At 47.1% G+C, this 17,017-nt stretch overlaps 1 protein-coding gene across 1 annotated transcript in view; it reads left to right on the forward strand.

Moving 5' to 3' along the window:
- Positions 1–17,017, forward strand: part of kcnh4a (potassium voltage-gated channel, subfamily H (eag-related), member 4a) — a gene marked incomplete at both ends in the record, with an annotated part of 25,695 nt that overhangs the window by 1,852 nt on the left and 6,826 nt on the right. The window contains 10 exons of the mRNA XM_080010087.1: positions 1,743–1,976; positions 2,156–2,287; positions 3,236–3,369; positions 5,087–5,336; positions 7,968–8,125; positions 9,238–9,445; positions 11,415–11,609; positions 11,739–11,938; positions 15,415–15,664; positions 16,327–16,541. Coding sequence (XP_079866213.1) covers positions 1,743–1,976; positions 2,156–2,287; positions 3,236–3,369; positions 5,087–5,336; positions 7,968–8,125; positions 9,238–9,445; positions 11,415–11,609; positions 11,739–11,938; positions 15,415–15,664; positions 16,327–16,541 — 1,976 coding nt within the window. The remainder of the gene's footprint in view (positions 1–1,742; positions 1,977–2,155; positions 2,288–3,235; positions 3,370–5,086; positions 5,337–7,967; positions 8,126–9,237; positions 9,446–11,414; positions 11,610–11,738; positions 11,939–15,414; positions 15,665–16,326; positions 16,542–17,017) is intronic.

The following is a 17,017-nucleotide window of genomic DNA, read 5'->3' on the forward strand; positions in this document are numbered from 1 at the left end:
ACACACACACACACACACACACACACACACACACACACTGGTCTGATCTTCAATCCAGGTATTTTGCGATCAGTATGAAAACGCCCTCGGGAGTACAAAGTATAGGTCACCATATCAATTCCAACCTCATCAATAACCTTATATAAACTGAAATGATCGACGTAAACACCCAAACTCGTCAACACGTCTCCTCCATCAGGTCCGATCTGCGGCGTGGGCGGATGGACCGACACGCTGAGTGGGTGAGGCCGTGGGGAGGGAGGGAGGGAGGGGAGGGGAGGGGGGGTTGGAAGGTCCCTCTTGCCGCAGAAAAGGGTTTATCCGGAAAGCTGTGTTTATCTCGTCGCTTTATCTCCTCCACTCCTCCCATCCACTCGCAGTGCTTGTTGTTTCGGCCGATTTGAGTCCCGCTCCCGTCCACATTCAGACCGGCGGGGGCGTCGAGCCGCCGACATCTCCTCTGGCGTTTAAGACAGAATATTAAGATACGGATTTGAGAAAATGCCGGGGCTCAAACCTCAAACTCCAGGAGGGAGAAAACGGGAGGTGTCGGCGATGGAGAAAGACGGGGGACGAAAGGAAGTCTCCGAACAGAGGCTCTTCCCCGTGGCGACGGGGCTCCTCCTTTAAAGTTGCTGAAAGCCGCACATCGACGCTCTGCCTTCATCGAAAGTATATCCATCCGAGTCGTCATGGAAACAACAAGGATGCGGCTCGGGCCTGCGTGGTCCGTCCTCTTCTTTTTTTTTTTTTCTACATTTTCACCGGCATTATATCACGGTCCTCCTAAATGCTGCTGATGGAGATTAAGTGCCATCCTGAAGCCGCCAATGTTGTGCTTTTACAATAAACCTTCTGTCGCTTGGCATCCACGGCATCATTTTTCACTATTTTATTTCTTTCTTGACTTTCTTTGGGAACGCAGCCCAGAAAGACGGCAATGGGCATTATTCGACTAATTAAGGTCCGATACGCGCCACCGGATTCCTGGAACGCGACCAGTCCGTACGCAGCAGTCCGAGCCAAATATGCAAACAGAAAAAAAAAAATTATCCTTGCCAATGACTGAATTATTCATCTGTATCTTCACGAGACGTGATGTGGTTTAGACCAGAGGGGTCAAATACAGAACGAACGATGTAAATAAACACGCTGTGGAGTAAGGTGTTAAACTCTCTATTAGGCCATTTACACGTAACGAGTAACCTCATTCGAATCTGCTTTACGGGCTGAATTGCCTGGTGACCCTTTAAACTGCTTAATTCAAAATGATCCCAATATTCAAAGTCAACATGGAAATTAATATGCAGGGATTAGAGGGATTTAAAGACTTTGTGGACAGTTTTAGTGTTGATCTACAGCCTTCTAGGAGACGCCACTGATTACATACCTGTAGGACTGGTTACACATCTTTCCGACTGGTTATATACCTGTTTATCTGGTTATGTACTGGACCCGTCTGACTGGCTATATACTCCTCTGACTGGTTATATACCCCTCTTACTGGTGATGTGCCTGTCTGACTGGTTATATACCCCTCTGACAACTTGTATACCCCTCTGACTGGTTATATACCCCTCTGACTGCTTTCACTCCCATCTCACTGGTGATATACCCCTCCGACTGGTTATATACATTATGTGTCTAACTGGTGATAAACACCTCTGACTGGTTATATACCCCTCTAAATGGTTATACACAGTATGTGTCTAATTGGTTATATACCTTTCCCCCCCTGACAGATAGTAACTTCCTGCTCGGGAACGCACACGGTCGCCATGGCTACCCCATCGTATACTGCTCCGATGGTTTCTGCGAGCTGACCGGCTTCGTCAGGACGGAGGTGATGCAGCGGACCTGCACCTGCCGCTTCCTCCACGGGGCCGAGACCAGCCAGAGGGTGGTCCAGCAGGTGGACAAGGCCCTGGAGAGCCAGCACGAGTACCAGGACGAGGTCCGCTTCTACCGCAAGAACGGTGAGCAACCAGCCCGGGCAAAAACACACAAACAGCCAGTGACTGTAAATTTGGTGTGAGCCTGAATGTGTGGCCTTGGAATCAAACTCCCATCCAGAGTCAAAGCAAAAACCTCTCCCGGGAGTGACAGCCGAAATAATTTGCCGCCAAGTGCTAATAACCCTTTTTGCCGTCCACAGGGAATCCGTTTTGGTGTCTCCTGGACATTGTGCCGATTAAGAACGAGAAAGGCGACGTGGTTCTGTTCCTGTTCTCCTTCAAAGACGTCAGTGAATCCTACGGGAAAAGCCACCACAGCAGCAAGAGGGGAGGTGAGGGCGGAGTGAGGCAGCCTCCACGCTCCCCTTCCCCAGGACCAGTTCAGACTGGAGACTCTGGTCTATGTTATATATATAATGTATATAATGTTGCATAGTGGACACAATTCTACACATCGTATTATGTCTTGATACTGATTCGACAATCAAATCAAATCAGACAATGTAAGATAATATTATTATTAGATAGTTGTTAATAGATATTGATGGAAATGAAAGATTATCTCGTCGGTTACCTACAGGGTAGAGTACAGTAGAGTAGTGGCAGAGTAGAGGTAGAGTAGAGTGGAGGAAGAGTTCAAGTAAAGGGAGTTAAGTAGAGGTAGAATGGAGTATAGGTCAATGAGAGAAGAGTAGAGTAGAAATAGAGAGAGCTAGAGTAGAGGTAGAGTAGTGGTATAGTAGGGATAGAGTAGAGGTAGAATAGAATATAGGTCGATTAGAGTAGAGTAGACGTAAAGGGAGTTACAGTAGAGGTAGAATAGAGGGAGGTGGAGTTCAGGTTGAGTAGAGGTAGAATAGAGGAGAGGTAGAGTAGAAGTAAGAGGAGGTAAGTAGAGGTAGAGTAGTGGTATAGTAGGGGTAGAGTAGAGGTTGAATAGAGTATAGGTCGATTAGACTAGAGTAGAAGTAGAGGGAGGTGGAGTACAGGTAGAGTAGAGGAAGGTGGAGTAGAAGTTGAGTAGAGGAACAATAGAGTAGAGGTAGAGTAGAAGCAAATCGAGGTAAGTAGAGGTAGAGTAGTGGTAAAGTAGGGGCAGAGTAGAGGTGGAATAAAGTATAGGTCGATTAGAGGTATAGTAGAAGTAGAGGGAGGTGGAGTACAGGCAGAGTAGAGGGAGGTGGTGCAGAGGTTGAGCAGCGGTAGAGTAGATCGCAGGTTGGGTAGAGGGAGGCCACCCTTTGTAAGTCCTGAGCTTCATGACTTTTCCTGTTGTGCAGGTACGTCAGACCCTCCCCACCAGAGCAGGAAGAGCAGCAGGTCCAACTGTTTCCTGGCCGGAGAGAGGGGTCGCACCGTGCTGTCCCAGCTGAGCAGCCTGTTCTCCAAGAGGGGCAAAGGAAAGCTGAGCAAGGTGAGTTCAGCCCCCCGGCTCCAGCACCGTCAAAAGCCGCGCTCCCTCCATCAGTTATTCACAGGGTGGACGACAGACAACAACTTGTGGCATTCACAACATTTTATTATTTATTACTGACCGTGACCTTCGGCTCTCGTAGGTAAGATGAAAGTGGCCGCTCTATTCCGAGCTCCAATCGACGGCTTTTAAGGTCTGTGCCCTAGTTTTCCCAGTTCGGGAATTGATTAGGGAGTCTTTGAAAAACCTTGTCAACTGAATTCTCAATTCCCCAGCCTTTGAGATCAAATCTGCAAACCTTCAGCCCTGCGGTTGGTGGAGGAATAATCCATGTCATTTCTTTTTTCGAAAAACACACATAAAGAATATTATGTTCAAATAATTTGTTAAAATATGGAAATGCATGCTTTGCACCGCACATGGTTGCACTCGGCAGATAAGTTAATTATTTCCAGTACGGCTCCAATGTGAATCTGTAACAGACCTCCGACCCGTTCAACTAATAGTGAATAACTACAGCCCGCAGGTGGAATTGCAGAAGGATCATTTGTGTGAAAATCACTCAAATTGAGACTTTTAAAAATGTTATGAATATTAATGATGAAATCCAAGCTGGAGTCCTACATTTGAATAGAGGTATAGAGCTGAGGGAGGCAGAGGGTGGGAAGGTAGAGGTAGAGTAGAGGGAGGCAGAGTAGAGTAGAGGTAGAATAGAGGGAGGGAGAGTAGAGGGAGGGAGAGTAGAGGCAGGTTGAGTAGAGGTGGTAGAGTAAATGTAGAGTAGAGGCAGGTTGAGTAGAGGTGGTAGAGTAAATGTAGAGTAGAGGCAGGTTGAGTAGAGGGAGGTAGAGTAGATGGGGTAGAGGGAGGTAGAGGTACAGTAGAGTAGAGCTAGAGTATAGTAGAGGGAGGTAGAGTAGAGCTAGAGTAGAGTAGAGGTAGAGCAGAGGGAAGTAGAGTAGATGTACTGTAGAGGGAGATAGAGGTAGAGCAGAGTAGAAGTAGAGGGAGGTAGGGTTAGAGTAGAGTGAGGTAGAGTAGAGTAGAGTGAGGCAGAGTGGGGAGGTAGAGGTACAGTAGAGTAGAGCTAGAGTATAGTAGAGGGAGGTAGAGTAGAGCTAGAGTAGAGTAGAGGTAGAGCAGAGGGAAGTAGAGTAGAGGTACTGTAGAGGGAGATAGAGGTAGAGCAGAGTAGAAGTAGAGGGAGGTAGGGGTAGAGTAGAGTGAGGTAGAGTAGAGTAGAGTGAGGCAGAGTGGGGGGGTAGAGTAGAGGGAGGAGAGGGAGGTAGAGGGAGGTAGAGGTAAAGTAGAGTGGGGGGGTAGAGTAGAGGTATGGTAGACGGAGGTATAGAAGAGTAGAGTAGAGGTAGAGTAGAGGTAGAGTAGAGTGGGGGGGTAGAGTAAATGTAGAGTAGAGGGGTGTATAGTAGAGTAGAGTATAGGGAGGTAGAGGTAGAGTAGAGGTTCCAACAGGTATCTCTTCTTCCTTTCGCACTAAACCTGTAATTTTCCAGTTCGGGGATTTGATCTTCGTCTGTGACGTCATCGTGGACTCAAGCATCAACTCCCACCGGGATCTTTGTCATATCAACGCGAAAATAATCAATTCGTCAAGCTGCTGAAGAGTGACATTTTGGTGTATTCCCTCATCGTCACTGAGACGGGGCTGAGTGTTCACACCCGCTCTCTCTCTCTCTTTGCTCCGGCTGTGTGTCAGAGCGTGTTCCAGAAGCCCTCGCTGCCCGAGTACAAGGTGGCGGCCGTGAAGAAGTCCCGCCTCATCCTGCTGCACTACAGCGTGTGCAAGGCACTGTGGGACTGGCTCATCCTGCTGGCCACCTTCTACGTCGCCGTCACCGTTCCCTACGACGTGTGCTTCGTCAGCCACGACGAGAGCGCCGACCCCGGCTCCGTCACGCACAGGACCATGGGCAGCGACATCGCCGTGGAGATACTGTTCATCCTGGGTGAGACGGCTGTTCTCCTGCAGTTCCCTGACAGAATGATAAAATTAATAAAGAGATGAATGAATAAGGTAATGAATAATAATAATAATAAGGATGAAGAACTATGTGTGTATGCATAATGTATTGTATATTACATGTACTATTCCCCTCATATCTTAACTTGTCTCCACAGCTGTACTTTTCTGCACTCTGTTTGAGAGCCGGTACTACGTTTTTTAAGAAGCCTCTTGGGAAAAATGTGTAATTGCCCAAAACGTAGAACTTCATGAATCGTAACGTAACAATCATCATTTAATAACATAAGAAACCCATAACTTTGCGGGTGAGGGGAAAAAAATTGCCTCATAATGCAAGTTTTGATGAAAAATATGTATGTGTGTGTGTGCATGCGTGTGTGTGTGTGTGTGTGTGTGTGTGTGTGTGTGTGTGTGTGTGTGTGCGTGCATGCGTGCGTGTGTGTGTGTGTGTGTGAGTGCGCGCGCGTTTGTCAAATTGTTAACAATAATAATATCATCTTATAATAATAATAATAAGGTGCGTTATAACAGTAAGTTCTACAGTGATCATGATAGTTAGGGTTGTAGTCAGGGTTAGTGGTGCCGTGTTGGGTTCCTTCCTTGCCGACATGACTTCGCTCAGGATGTCTCTGTTGTCCCTGGTTACAGATCATAATTAGAGCCTCCTCACTTTGTCTCACTTATGGCTCCCGGAGAAGTGTGACAGCACAGCTGTCAGGGAGCTCCGACCCTCCGTCTATGTTTCAGCGAGTTTCTCTGGTGATAATTCCGAAGGTGATACAGCCTGTCTAATCACACAGGCTGTTCCACTCTATGCAGAATGCATATCTTTGAATCTGCCGTTCAAATACAAATGAATACTTGGAGGTTAAAGGTGATATCATCAGCAACATCGTCACATTATGAACAAGTATAAAATGTGGAAGCTCAGACGACTCAGGCATCCACACAGCCAGTTTCCATTTTAATCGATAATGAAGCATAACAGTTATTTAACTTTCATCCCACTAATGATCAATTTATTTTGCATTTTCAAATTTTGTCGGAGGGTCCTGATAGGGGGCTCACCTGTTTCAGCTCACATTGAATCCTTCAAATATCAGCGACTTTTGTCATCGGCTTGCCCAAAACCCAATATAGTAACCGCCATCTGCGTCCAAAGATTATGATAGAAAAAGGGAATTCAAGGATTGGTAGAGGGAGGTAGAGGTAGAGTAGAGTGAGGGTAGAATAGAGGTAGAGGAAAATAGAGACAGAGTAGAGGTAGAGTAGAGTTAAGAGAAGAGGAAGAGGGAGGCAGTGGTAGAGTAGAGGTAGAGGGTGGTAGAGGTAGAATAGAGTGGAGGTAGAGTAATGGTAAAGGATGGTAGAGGTAGAGTAGAGTGCAGGTAGATTAGAGTAGAGTAAGGTAGGCTAGAATACAATAGGGGTAGAGAAGAATATAGGCAGATAAGAAGGCGGTAGAGCAGAGGTAGTGGATGGGAGAGGTAAAGTAGAGTGGAGGTAGAGTAGAGGTAGAGGATGGTAGAGGTAGAGTAGAGTGGAGGCAGAGTAGAGGTAGAGGATGGTAGAGGTACAGTACAATAGAGCTAGAGTAGAGGGAGAGTAGAGGAAAGAGAAGAGGCAGAGAGAGGCAGTGCTAGAGTAGAGGTAGAGGGTGGTAGAGGTAGAGTAGAGTGGAGGCAGAGTAGAGGTAGAGGATGGTAGAGGTACAGTACAATAGAGCTAGAGTAGAGGGAGAGTAGAGGAAAGAGAAGAGGCAGAGAGAGGCAGTGCTAGAGTAGAGGTAGAGGGTGGTAGAGGTAGAGTAGAGGTAGAGTAATGGTAGAGGAGGTAGAGTAGAGTGCAGGTAGATTAGAGTAGAGTAGGGTAGACTAGAATACAATAGGGGTAGAGTAGAATATAAGAAGATAAGGAGGAGGTAGAGCAGAGGTAGAGGATGGGAGAGGTAGAGTACAGTAGAGGTAGAGGATGGTAGAGGTACAGTGCAATAGAGCTAGAGTAGAGGCAGAGTAGAGTTAAGAGAAGAGGCAGAGAGAGGCAGTTGTAGAGTAGAGGTGGAGGTAGAGTAGAGGTAGAGTAGAGGGGATGTAGAGTAGAGGTAGACATTTGTGGAAAAGGTACACATCTCCATTACTTGAGTCAAAGCATAGATAGCCCTGGTGAATTTTACTCCAATGCAAGTGAAGAGAAGTTCAGTCAAATCTTTACTTGAGTTAAAGTACTGGAGTACTAGCTTCTAAAAATACACAAGTGTCAAAAGTGCATTTACTTTTTATATGTCAACGCATTGTTGTATTGTTGCCACAATGCGTTTACTGGACAGAACCTAATGGCTCTGAAACATCCTACTGACTGTTCTGACTGTAGAACCTGTAGGATACAAAGCTTGTACAATATGATACAAAGCTTCAAAGGATGCTTTGTGAGTGAGTGAGTGTGTGTGTGTGTGTGTGTGTGTGTGTGTGTGTGTGTGTGTGTGTGTGTGTGTATGTGCGTGTGCGCGCGTCTATGCGCGTGTGTGTGTGTGTGTGCGCGCGTGTGTGTGCGCATGTGTCCGTCCAAATGTGATGACAAAGCATACGGTTCACATCTCACCTCTCTCCCTCCTCAGACATCATCCTGAACTTCCGCACCACCTACGTGAGCCAGTCCGGTCAGGTGGTGTACGACGCCCGCTCCATCTACCTCCATTACTGCTCCACCTGGTTCTTCGTGGATCTGGTCGCCGCCTTGCCCTTTGACCTCCTCTACGCCTTCAACATCACCGTGGTGGGACCTCCGTTAGCCCCTTGTACCTGTGCTCTTTGTTTTTCCCCTGGAAACGTGAAATTGTGCGTTTGTCATGTCAGGATGTCTGGATCATCTTCCCTGTCGCAACCAGACTCGTTTTTTTCCCTCCCAACTCCGCAGTTTTCCCTCTTCATTAAAGTGAATTGTCGTTAAAACACATAGAGAATACCTCCCGCTACTCCAGATAGAAGAGGACTGTTATGACCTGCTGACACTTCCTGAGCGCTCAGCGCGATCCACATGACAAATCGCACCTATTACCACCCACCGCTGTTCCATGAAAGACCATAATTCCGACTTTTGAAGGGAATAAAAAGCCTCAATACAAACACAATAACTCTCCGACAGGGCCCCTCGCTTGTCTTACCGACAATAGCTTTGTTCCAAATCTGGCTTGGCTGAATGTTGAAGGTCTTCGTTTTTTTCGCAGCAAACTCTCTCTCGCACCTGGAGGAATAAAGCTTCTTCATGGGTTCTCTGAAACGTTTGTTTGCTTCCATGAGGAATCACCACAACTGAAGAGCCGCCTTATTTACCGGACGGTTCCTTGCCTTGTCTTTCTTTGTTCGACAATTTGATGTTTCTGATGTGATGGCGGTTATGAAACGGCTGTCTAAAGAATGTTGTGTAACACTTCATTTGAATAGTCCACCTGTAGACGCTGAACTGCATGTTGCTTATGCAGCTGAATGTCTTTGTTGAAATTGTCTCACGATACTTGTCAACGAATTCTCTACTAAATGTTCAATACGTGTATCACAGACTATCTATAAAATATTTCCTGCTAAGAGGTGGACATTCCTGTTGCACAAAGTAAAAGTCCTCCCCAGGTTTTAGAGTCAACCAGAAGCAGAAACCAGAAGGTGCAACGAATGAGTGAAATCCTCTCAGCGCTTGGCTGGAGCTAAAATATGGCAGTACCCACAATTTCTAGACCTGGAGTTGTACGCACTTCTACCCTTAACTGTAAGAGAGCTGTGAATCTCTTTGTCAAGCCTATTTTCCTATGCAAGCGCCATGCAAATAAAGTGTGTGTCATTTTAATGTGGTCAATTTTCTCATGGTTGTTGTGGTTATCCCCCACGTTTCAGACCTCTCTGGTGCACCTGCTGAAGACGGTGCGCCTCTTGCGGCTGCTGCGCTTGCTGCAGAAGCTGGACCGGTACTCGCAGTACAGCGCCGTGGTCCTCACGTTGCTCATGACGGTGTTTGCGCTGCTGGCGCACTGGATGGCCTGCGTGTGGTACGTCATCGGACGCAAAGAGGTGGAGAGCAGCGACCCCGTCACCTGGGACATAGGTGAGCAGGACCGAGTGGATAGACCGGCTGGTCACGATGAAAGGCTCGACCCTTTCTTTGAGACTCGACTCTTACCGAGTCACTCAGTGCAGAGAGTTTGGTTCTGTCGATTCAGTGGGTGTAACACGCCGTGAGCGAGGAAGGGGTTGAACTGGTGAACAGTCAACGGGAGTCAGGAGGGGCAGTTGTAATTCTGTCAAAATTATTTATATAGATGTAAGAATGCAAAATGTGCATTCGCAAATATCTGTTGGCCTAATTCTCACAAAATTATTGATTTTGGTGGTATGTAAAGGATAAATCAATTCTACCAAATGTCTTGGCTGTTTCTCCATATTCATTTAATCAACAGTAATAATTTTCGGTTTGTGAGTTCACTCACTTGCTGTCTTGCCTGTGCTCTGACTGTTGCTGAGTGAGTGTGTGTGTGAGTGGGATAACCAAGACACAATTTCCATTGTAAAGTGTCCTTGGGTTTGTGAAAGGCGCTATTTAAATCCCAGTTATTATTTATTATAGTTATAAATAACAACAAAACTGGACCAGCTTAGCTTGTCTTTATTGGTGCAGCTACGGCGGCCGACACACACACACACACACACACACACACACACACACACACATGCAATTAATGGAGGCTGTGAAATGTGTTCTCCCCTTCTTTCCCAATCAAGGCTTGTCCTTCCTCTGGGGGGGCAGGCCAGAAGTGGTGGGCAGCCTACAGCTCCCAGGGACCAACATCAGCCTCCATCGCTGGTCAAACGATGTTTCTTGTGTGTGCTTTTAGTGGGGTTTCTTACGATGTTATATGAAGGAAACCCCATGTGAGCATGGGGAGAACATAAAAACTCCACACAAAAAAGCCTGTTTTTGGGAGATAACCCACCTGAGCACAGCGCCCCAGGCGGGAGTTGAAACCAGACCCTTCTTGCTGTGAGGCAACAGTACAATGCACTGTGCCACCATGTCACTAAAGCCCCTTTTCTACATGACCGTAACATTGCTGGATAATAAATATCCAGAAAATTTCCATTTTCACATGGCCTGCTTTACAGAAAAGTTCCGTATGGAGTCTGTTCCCACAGAGATGACTGTTATGGATACGTTACATCATTCCTGCGCGAGAGGTGTCTCATATCACTCAAGACTAGGCAACGGAATCGTTTTTTAGACAGGCTCCGCGTCTCCTCGCCCCACGGACTCTTCCCTCCCCTGACTGAGAGGGGACAGAGCCCCCGTCCCCGGACACAATAAGTCAAACACAAAGTTATGAAATCAGTGAGATCATCATACACTCTCTGCCTTTCGGAGAAGAAAAGTTCTCCACCCGTTCTCTCTCTCCCTCTCTGCTCGCTCCATCCCCAGCTCTTCGCTGCGGTGCAACCGGTAAGGAAGCAAAGCACTTGTGTCCAATGTCCCCACACGGTCACCCTGCACCCCGTAACCCCGGAAATAATACTACTTCGAGATTGGGTAAATTTACAGAACGATTTTTACAGACGTTCGACACCGGCCATTCCCACATGACGCCAATACGGAACATTGCCAGAAGATTTATGGCTTTCAGTGCAAGTGGGAAAGGGGCTTTAGAGAATACATTTCACCCATAATTGTTCCCTTTGCTGGACTTATTCCTGTTCCCTCTCCTTGATGCTTACGACAATAGCCTTTCCCGCCACTAACACGTCTGAGTGCTTCAGCTGCACTCAACCCCTCAGTCTAAGCCGAGAGGAAGTGCAGGCCATGGCGTAATAGGCAAGAGATTCGACCCCCGCAGAGTGTGAATAAATTAAGTCCCTGTGAAAACATGGAGGCTAAAAGCCCCATGATATTAGTCCCCACATAGAACAATCATCTTTTACTATGAAAACAACCTAAATTGCAAAACATTACATGACGCCATTCAACTCACCTGCTATGATCAACTTAAGTCAACATGAACTTCTCTCCTGCCGTGGTCTTTGGCTAGGCTGGCTCCAGGAGCTGGGTAAACGCCTGGAGACACCCTACATCAACAGCACCATGGGAGGCCCCTCCATGTCCAGCGCCTACATCGCCTCGCTCTACTTCACCCTCAGCAGCCTCACCAGCGTCGGTTTTGGCAATGTGTGCGCCAACACGGACGCTGAGAAGATCTTCTCCATCTGCATCATGCTGATGGGAGGTGAGTTTTTTTTGGTGATGATGATGATGATGATGATGATGATGATGATAATGATGATGATGATAATAAGATGATGAATCCATCCGTCAATCTGAACACCCCAACCCCTACTCCTCTGGCCTCCTGCAGCCCTCATGCACGCCGTGGTGTTCGGCAACGTGACGGCCATCATCCAGCGGATGTACTCGCGCCGCTCACTCTACCACACAAGGATGAAAGACCTGAAGGATTTCAACCGCGTGCATCGCCTTCCGCAGCAGTTGAAGCAGCGCATGTTGGAGTACTTCCAGGCCACGTGGTCCGTCAACAACGGGATCAACGCCAACGAGGTCGGTGAAGCCATTGTCACGCTGGCATGCTTTTTACAACATCGGATTAGTACGTGAACGGGTTTAGTGCTGTCCCAAACCATAGTATGCCTCAAATTGTGTGCGAAAACTTACCGGGGTGACTCGTTACATCTGGGGAAATGCAAACACTGCACACCACTTTCACAAGCGTGTCCCATAATGCATTGCGAGGGCAAGACGCTGGTAAAAGCTCCTCTACAGTGTCACCATCACCCCTCAACGTGCTAAAATTAAATGGAGCGTCTAAATCGCGATGTCCAAGAAGACATTGTTCTTATATACTAAATCACGCTGGACGACGGAACACACTGTAGTATTTAGTAATTCATATGTACTATGTACTATGTAGTCTGTAGTATGTAGTATGTACTATGTACTATGTACTATGTTGTCTGTAGTATGTAGTATTTAGTATTTAATATGTAGTATGTAGTATGTAGTATGTAGTATGTACTATGTAGTCCATAGTATGCTATTTTGGATGCGGGGCAGGAGAACACCACAAACCTCATCACACCTGGTATATGCAAATCTCATTTACAGTTAGAATTCAAGTTGTCACCTTCTCCAAGCACTCACTCATGTTACCTAAATAATCACGAATAATACTTCTATATTACACCTCCATGATGAATACGCTTGTGCCACTGTTGTTATACAACGATCAGCCACAGCATTAAAACCACTGACAGGTGAAGTGAATGACATTGCTCATCTCGTTCCGATGGCACCCGTCAAGGGCTGGGATATATGAGGCAGCAAGTGAACAGTTAGTTCTTGAAGTTGATGTGTTGGAAGCAGGAAAAATGGGCAAGCGTAAGGATCTGAGCCACTTTGACAAGGACCAAATAGTGATGGCTAGACGACTGGGTCAGAGCATCTTCAAAACCACAGGTCTTGTGGGGCGTTCCTGGTATGCAGTGGTTAGTACCTACCAAAAGCGGTCCAAGGAAGGACAACCAGTGAACCGGCGACAGGGTCATGGACGCCCCAGGCTCATTGATGCGCGTGGGGAACGAAGACTAGCCTGTCTGGTCAGATCCCACAGAAGAACTACTGTAGCACAAATCTCTGAAAAAGTTAATGCTGCTATGATAGAAAGGTGTCACAACACACAGTGCATCACAGCTTGCTGCTTATGGGGCTGCGTAGCTGCAGACCGGTCAGAGTGTCCATGCTGACCCCTGTCCACCGCCAAAAGCGCTTACAATGGGCACGTGAGCATCACAACTGGACCATGGACCAATGGAAGAAGGTGGCCTGGTCTGATGAATCAGGTTTTCTTCTACATCATGTGGATGGGTGGGTGGGGGTGCATCATTTACCTGGGGAAGAGATGGCACCAAGAAGCACTATGGGAAGAAGGCAAGCTGCCTCAGGCAGTGTGATGCTCTGGGTAATGTTCTGCTGGGAAACTTTGGGTCCTGGCATTTGTGGTTGTTACTTTGACATGTACCACCAACCTAAACATTGTTGCAGACCAAGAACACCCCTGGCAATGGTGTTCCCTGATGGCAGTGGCCTTTTTCAGCAGGATAATACACCATGCCACGCTGCAAAAAATGTTGAGGGATGGTTCGGGGAACATGACAAACAGTTCAAGGTGTTGACTTGGCCTCCAAATTCCCCAGATCTCAATCCGATGGAGCATCTGTGGGATGTGCTGGAACAACAAGTCCGATCCATGGGGGCCCCACCTCGCAACTTGACAAAATGATGAGGGACAACTTCCAGGACTTAAAGGATCGCTGCTAACATCTTGGTGCCAGATACCACAGGACACCTTCACAGGTCTGGTGGAGTCCATGCCTCCACGGGTCAGAGCTGTTTTGGTGGAATGAAGGGGAGCTACACAGTATTAGGAAGGTGGATTTAATGTCACATGGAACTCTTAATTCCAAATTACAAGGCCGTCATTTTGTTACAAAAGGTTTTACAAAATTAACCCATTTTTTTTTGATCATCCAATGAGTCATCTTTCCTTCCGTCAGTGTTCCAGATCCAGAAATATGACCTAACTCTAAAATCAGGTCACCTCTATAGTCTCTCTGTTCGAGTTGAATAGAAGGAGGTAGAAAATGCAGAATACATGGTGAGCAAAGAGTTTTGGGAGCCGCACCTGCTTATTTTCGGGGCGGGAGGAGAAAAGTGGACTCATCAACACCCTCGGCGTCACTGGGTAATTTATTCCTCTGTGCAGAAAAGTGCTGTTTTTATCACCTCGCCTCTTTTTCACTCAGTCTCACACGTAACGTGAGCCATCACTTTTACAGGGATTTATAAACTTTTTTTTTTTTTTTAAAGAATGTTTTCCCTACATCAGTTAGAAATTATGCAATGATTATCGAGTACAGGAGCCATCAATGAAGATCAGTTATGCACACAAAATGAAAATTAAAGGAAAGCAAGTTTAGTAGTTCAATACCATCTCCAAGAAATAACAATATAAAACGAATCCATCAGAGAGCATTCAACTGATTTTTACCTTAAACTAAACATGTGTAATACAGAAGACTAAGTAAAAGATGCAGACAGACAGACAGACAGACAGACAGACAGACAGACAGACAGACAGATAGACAGAGACATAAAAAATAAGCAGTATTTATGAACAAATAATAACAAATAAACACAGAACAAAAACATGAAAATGAAAAGTGGCAAAATATGGTAAAAATAAGTGAAACGTACGACAAGCCTCCGAGTCAACATGGCAGGATAACGGAATAAACCTGAACATCTCAAGCAGTAAAACAGAACGTCGACAAAATAAACCTAAAAACCAAGAGGAAGAACAACATTAAAGTAGACTTTTATTTTTTCTTTTAAGGTGAAACGTCTTCATTTTCATGTCCACAGATGTTGTTCTACGCCCCCCAATGAAATTAAATCTATTCATCTCCAGGTGTATTTGGGTGACTTTTAGCATGCAGATTTGTTTCGATGTCCGGATGAATCCGGGAGGGAGAGACAGGATGTTGGTGGTGTTTCTGTCACGGTGTCTGCTTGGTGGGTCGGTGTTTTTAAAGTGGTGCTATTAGGGTGGATGACGGAGGAGCAGGAAGGATGGTTCCCATGGCGAGCAGGACGGTGGCGGCGCTTCAACGCTGTTGTTCCTACGTCTTGAAGCATCCTTCCGTACCCCTCTGCCCGACCCCCATCTCCCCCCTCCCCATCCCTCCCCCCCGCTCTCTCTCTCGCTCTCCCACTCCCTCTCTCTCTCTCACTTCCCTCCATCTCTCCCCCTCTCTGTCTCCCTTCTCTCTCTCCCTATCTCACCATTTCCTTTCTTCCTACATGCATAGCTCTCCCTCGCCCATCACGCTCGATTTCGCTCTCTCGCTCCCCTCACTCTCTCCCCCTCTCCACCCCCCCCCCCCCCCTTTAAACCTCCCATTCTAACTCTCTTGCCCCCTCCCTCCATCTCTCCCCCCTCCCTTTCTCCTCTCCCCCAGCTTCTTCACGACTTCCCAGACGAGCTGAGGGCGGACATCGCCATGCACCTGAACAAGGACATCCTGCAGCTGCCGGTGTTTGAGCGAGCCAGCCGGGGCTGCCTGCGCTCGCTCTCCCTGCACATCAAGACGTCGTTCTGTGCGCCGGGCGAGTACCTGATCCGCCAGGGCGACGCCCTGCAGGCCAACTACTTTGTGTGCTCCGGATCCCTGGAGGTGCTGAAGGACGGCATGGTCCTGGCCATCCTGGGTCGGTATGCAGAACAGCTCCGAGGGCCCGAACATACCTCACACAAACGATAACGCCCCCGGCCCACGCACTGCAAAGCGCACGCTCAGGCTGTACATCACTGACATGCTTTCCTCCTTTCCTGTGGTGTAATTACACCAGACTTCCACCAGGGCGTCAGTAGAGAGCGAATCTGATCTGGTCTGTAGAATGACATCCAGCAACAATCACAAACAAACTTGAAAACTCTTGAGGAATGGGTCATGTACTATCATATCGGACAAAAATTAAATAATAAATAGTTTCAAAATAGTAGTAGTAGTTTCAAAAAATAAACGTTTGGCTATGAAGAGCCACAGAGATTTTTTTCCCCAACAACGGAGATAAAATAAATAACAAATTATATATAAAGACATTGGAAATGAATAAAAATATAAGTGATATAAGATATAAGGCTCTCCTGTAAGGAGATAAGGCGTTCCTGTCTACAGCGTTCCTGTTGTTACTTGCTATAGCGCACCCTGACTACAACATCTGGTACTGCAACCCAAGCAAGCTTGCGTTGTGTTAAGATTTTCCAGGGGACGCACATGAGGTATGTTCGGGCCCTGAACGTTCCCCACCCCAGAGCCCACCCCACCCTTGGTTCTCTAATACGTGTCTTTAACCCCCGGCGCTTACAGGTAAAGGGAACCTGATCGGAGCCGACCTGCCCGGATTTGAGCAGGTGATCAAGACCAACGCCGACGTGAAGGCGCTGACGTACTGTGACCTGCAGCACATCAGCGTGAAGGCGCTGCGGGAGGTGCTGCGGCTCTACCCGGAGTACGGCAGCAGGTTCAGCGCCGACATCCACTACAACCTCACCTACAACCTGAGGGAGGGCAGCGAGGCCGAGGCAGGAACACACACACACACACACACACACACACACACACACACACACTCAGAGATTCAAACAGAAACACACACACACACACACTCAGAGAGAGAGAGACACACACACACACACACACACACACACACACACACTCAGAGAGAGACACACACACACTCAGAGACACACTCAGAGACACAAAGAAACACGGATACCCTCAGATACAAACAGAAACACACACAGACACACACACACACACTCAGAGAGAGAGACACACACACACACACACACACACTCAGAGACAGACTCAGAGACACAAAGAAACACGCACATACTCAGAGGTACAAACAGAAACACACACAGAAATACACACACACACACAAAGAAACGCACACATACACTGAGATACAAACAGAAACACACACACACACACAGAAACACACACATTCACACACACTCAGAGAGACAAAGGAACACGCATACACTCAGAGATACAA

Source organism: Zeus faber (genome assembly GCF_960531495.2).
Source record: "Zeus faber genome assembly, chromosome: 11".
Taxonomy (NCBI): domain Eukaryota; kingdom Metazoa; phylum Chordata; class Actinopteri; order Zeiformes; family Zeidae; genus Zeus; species Zeus faber.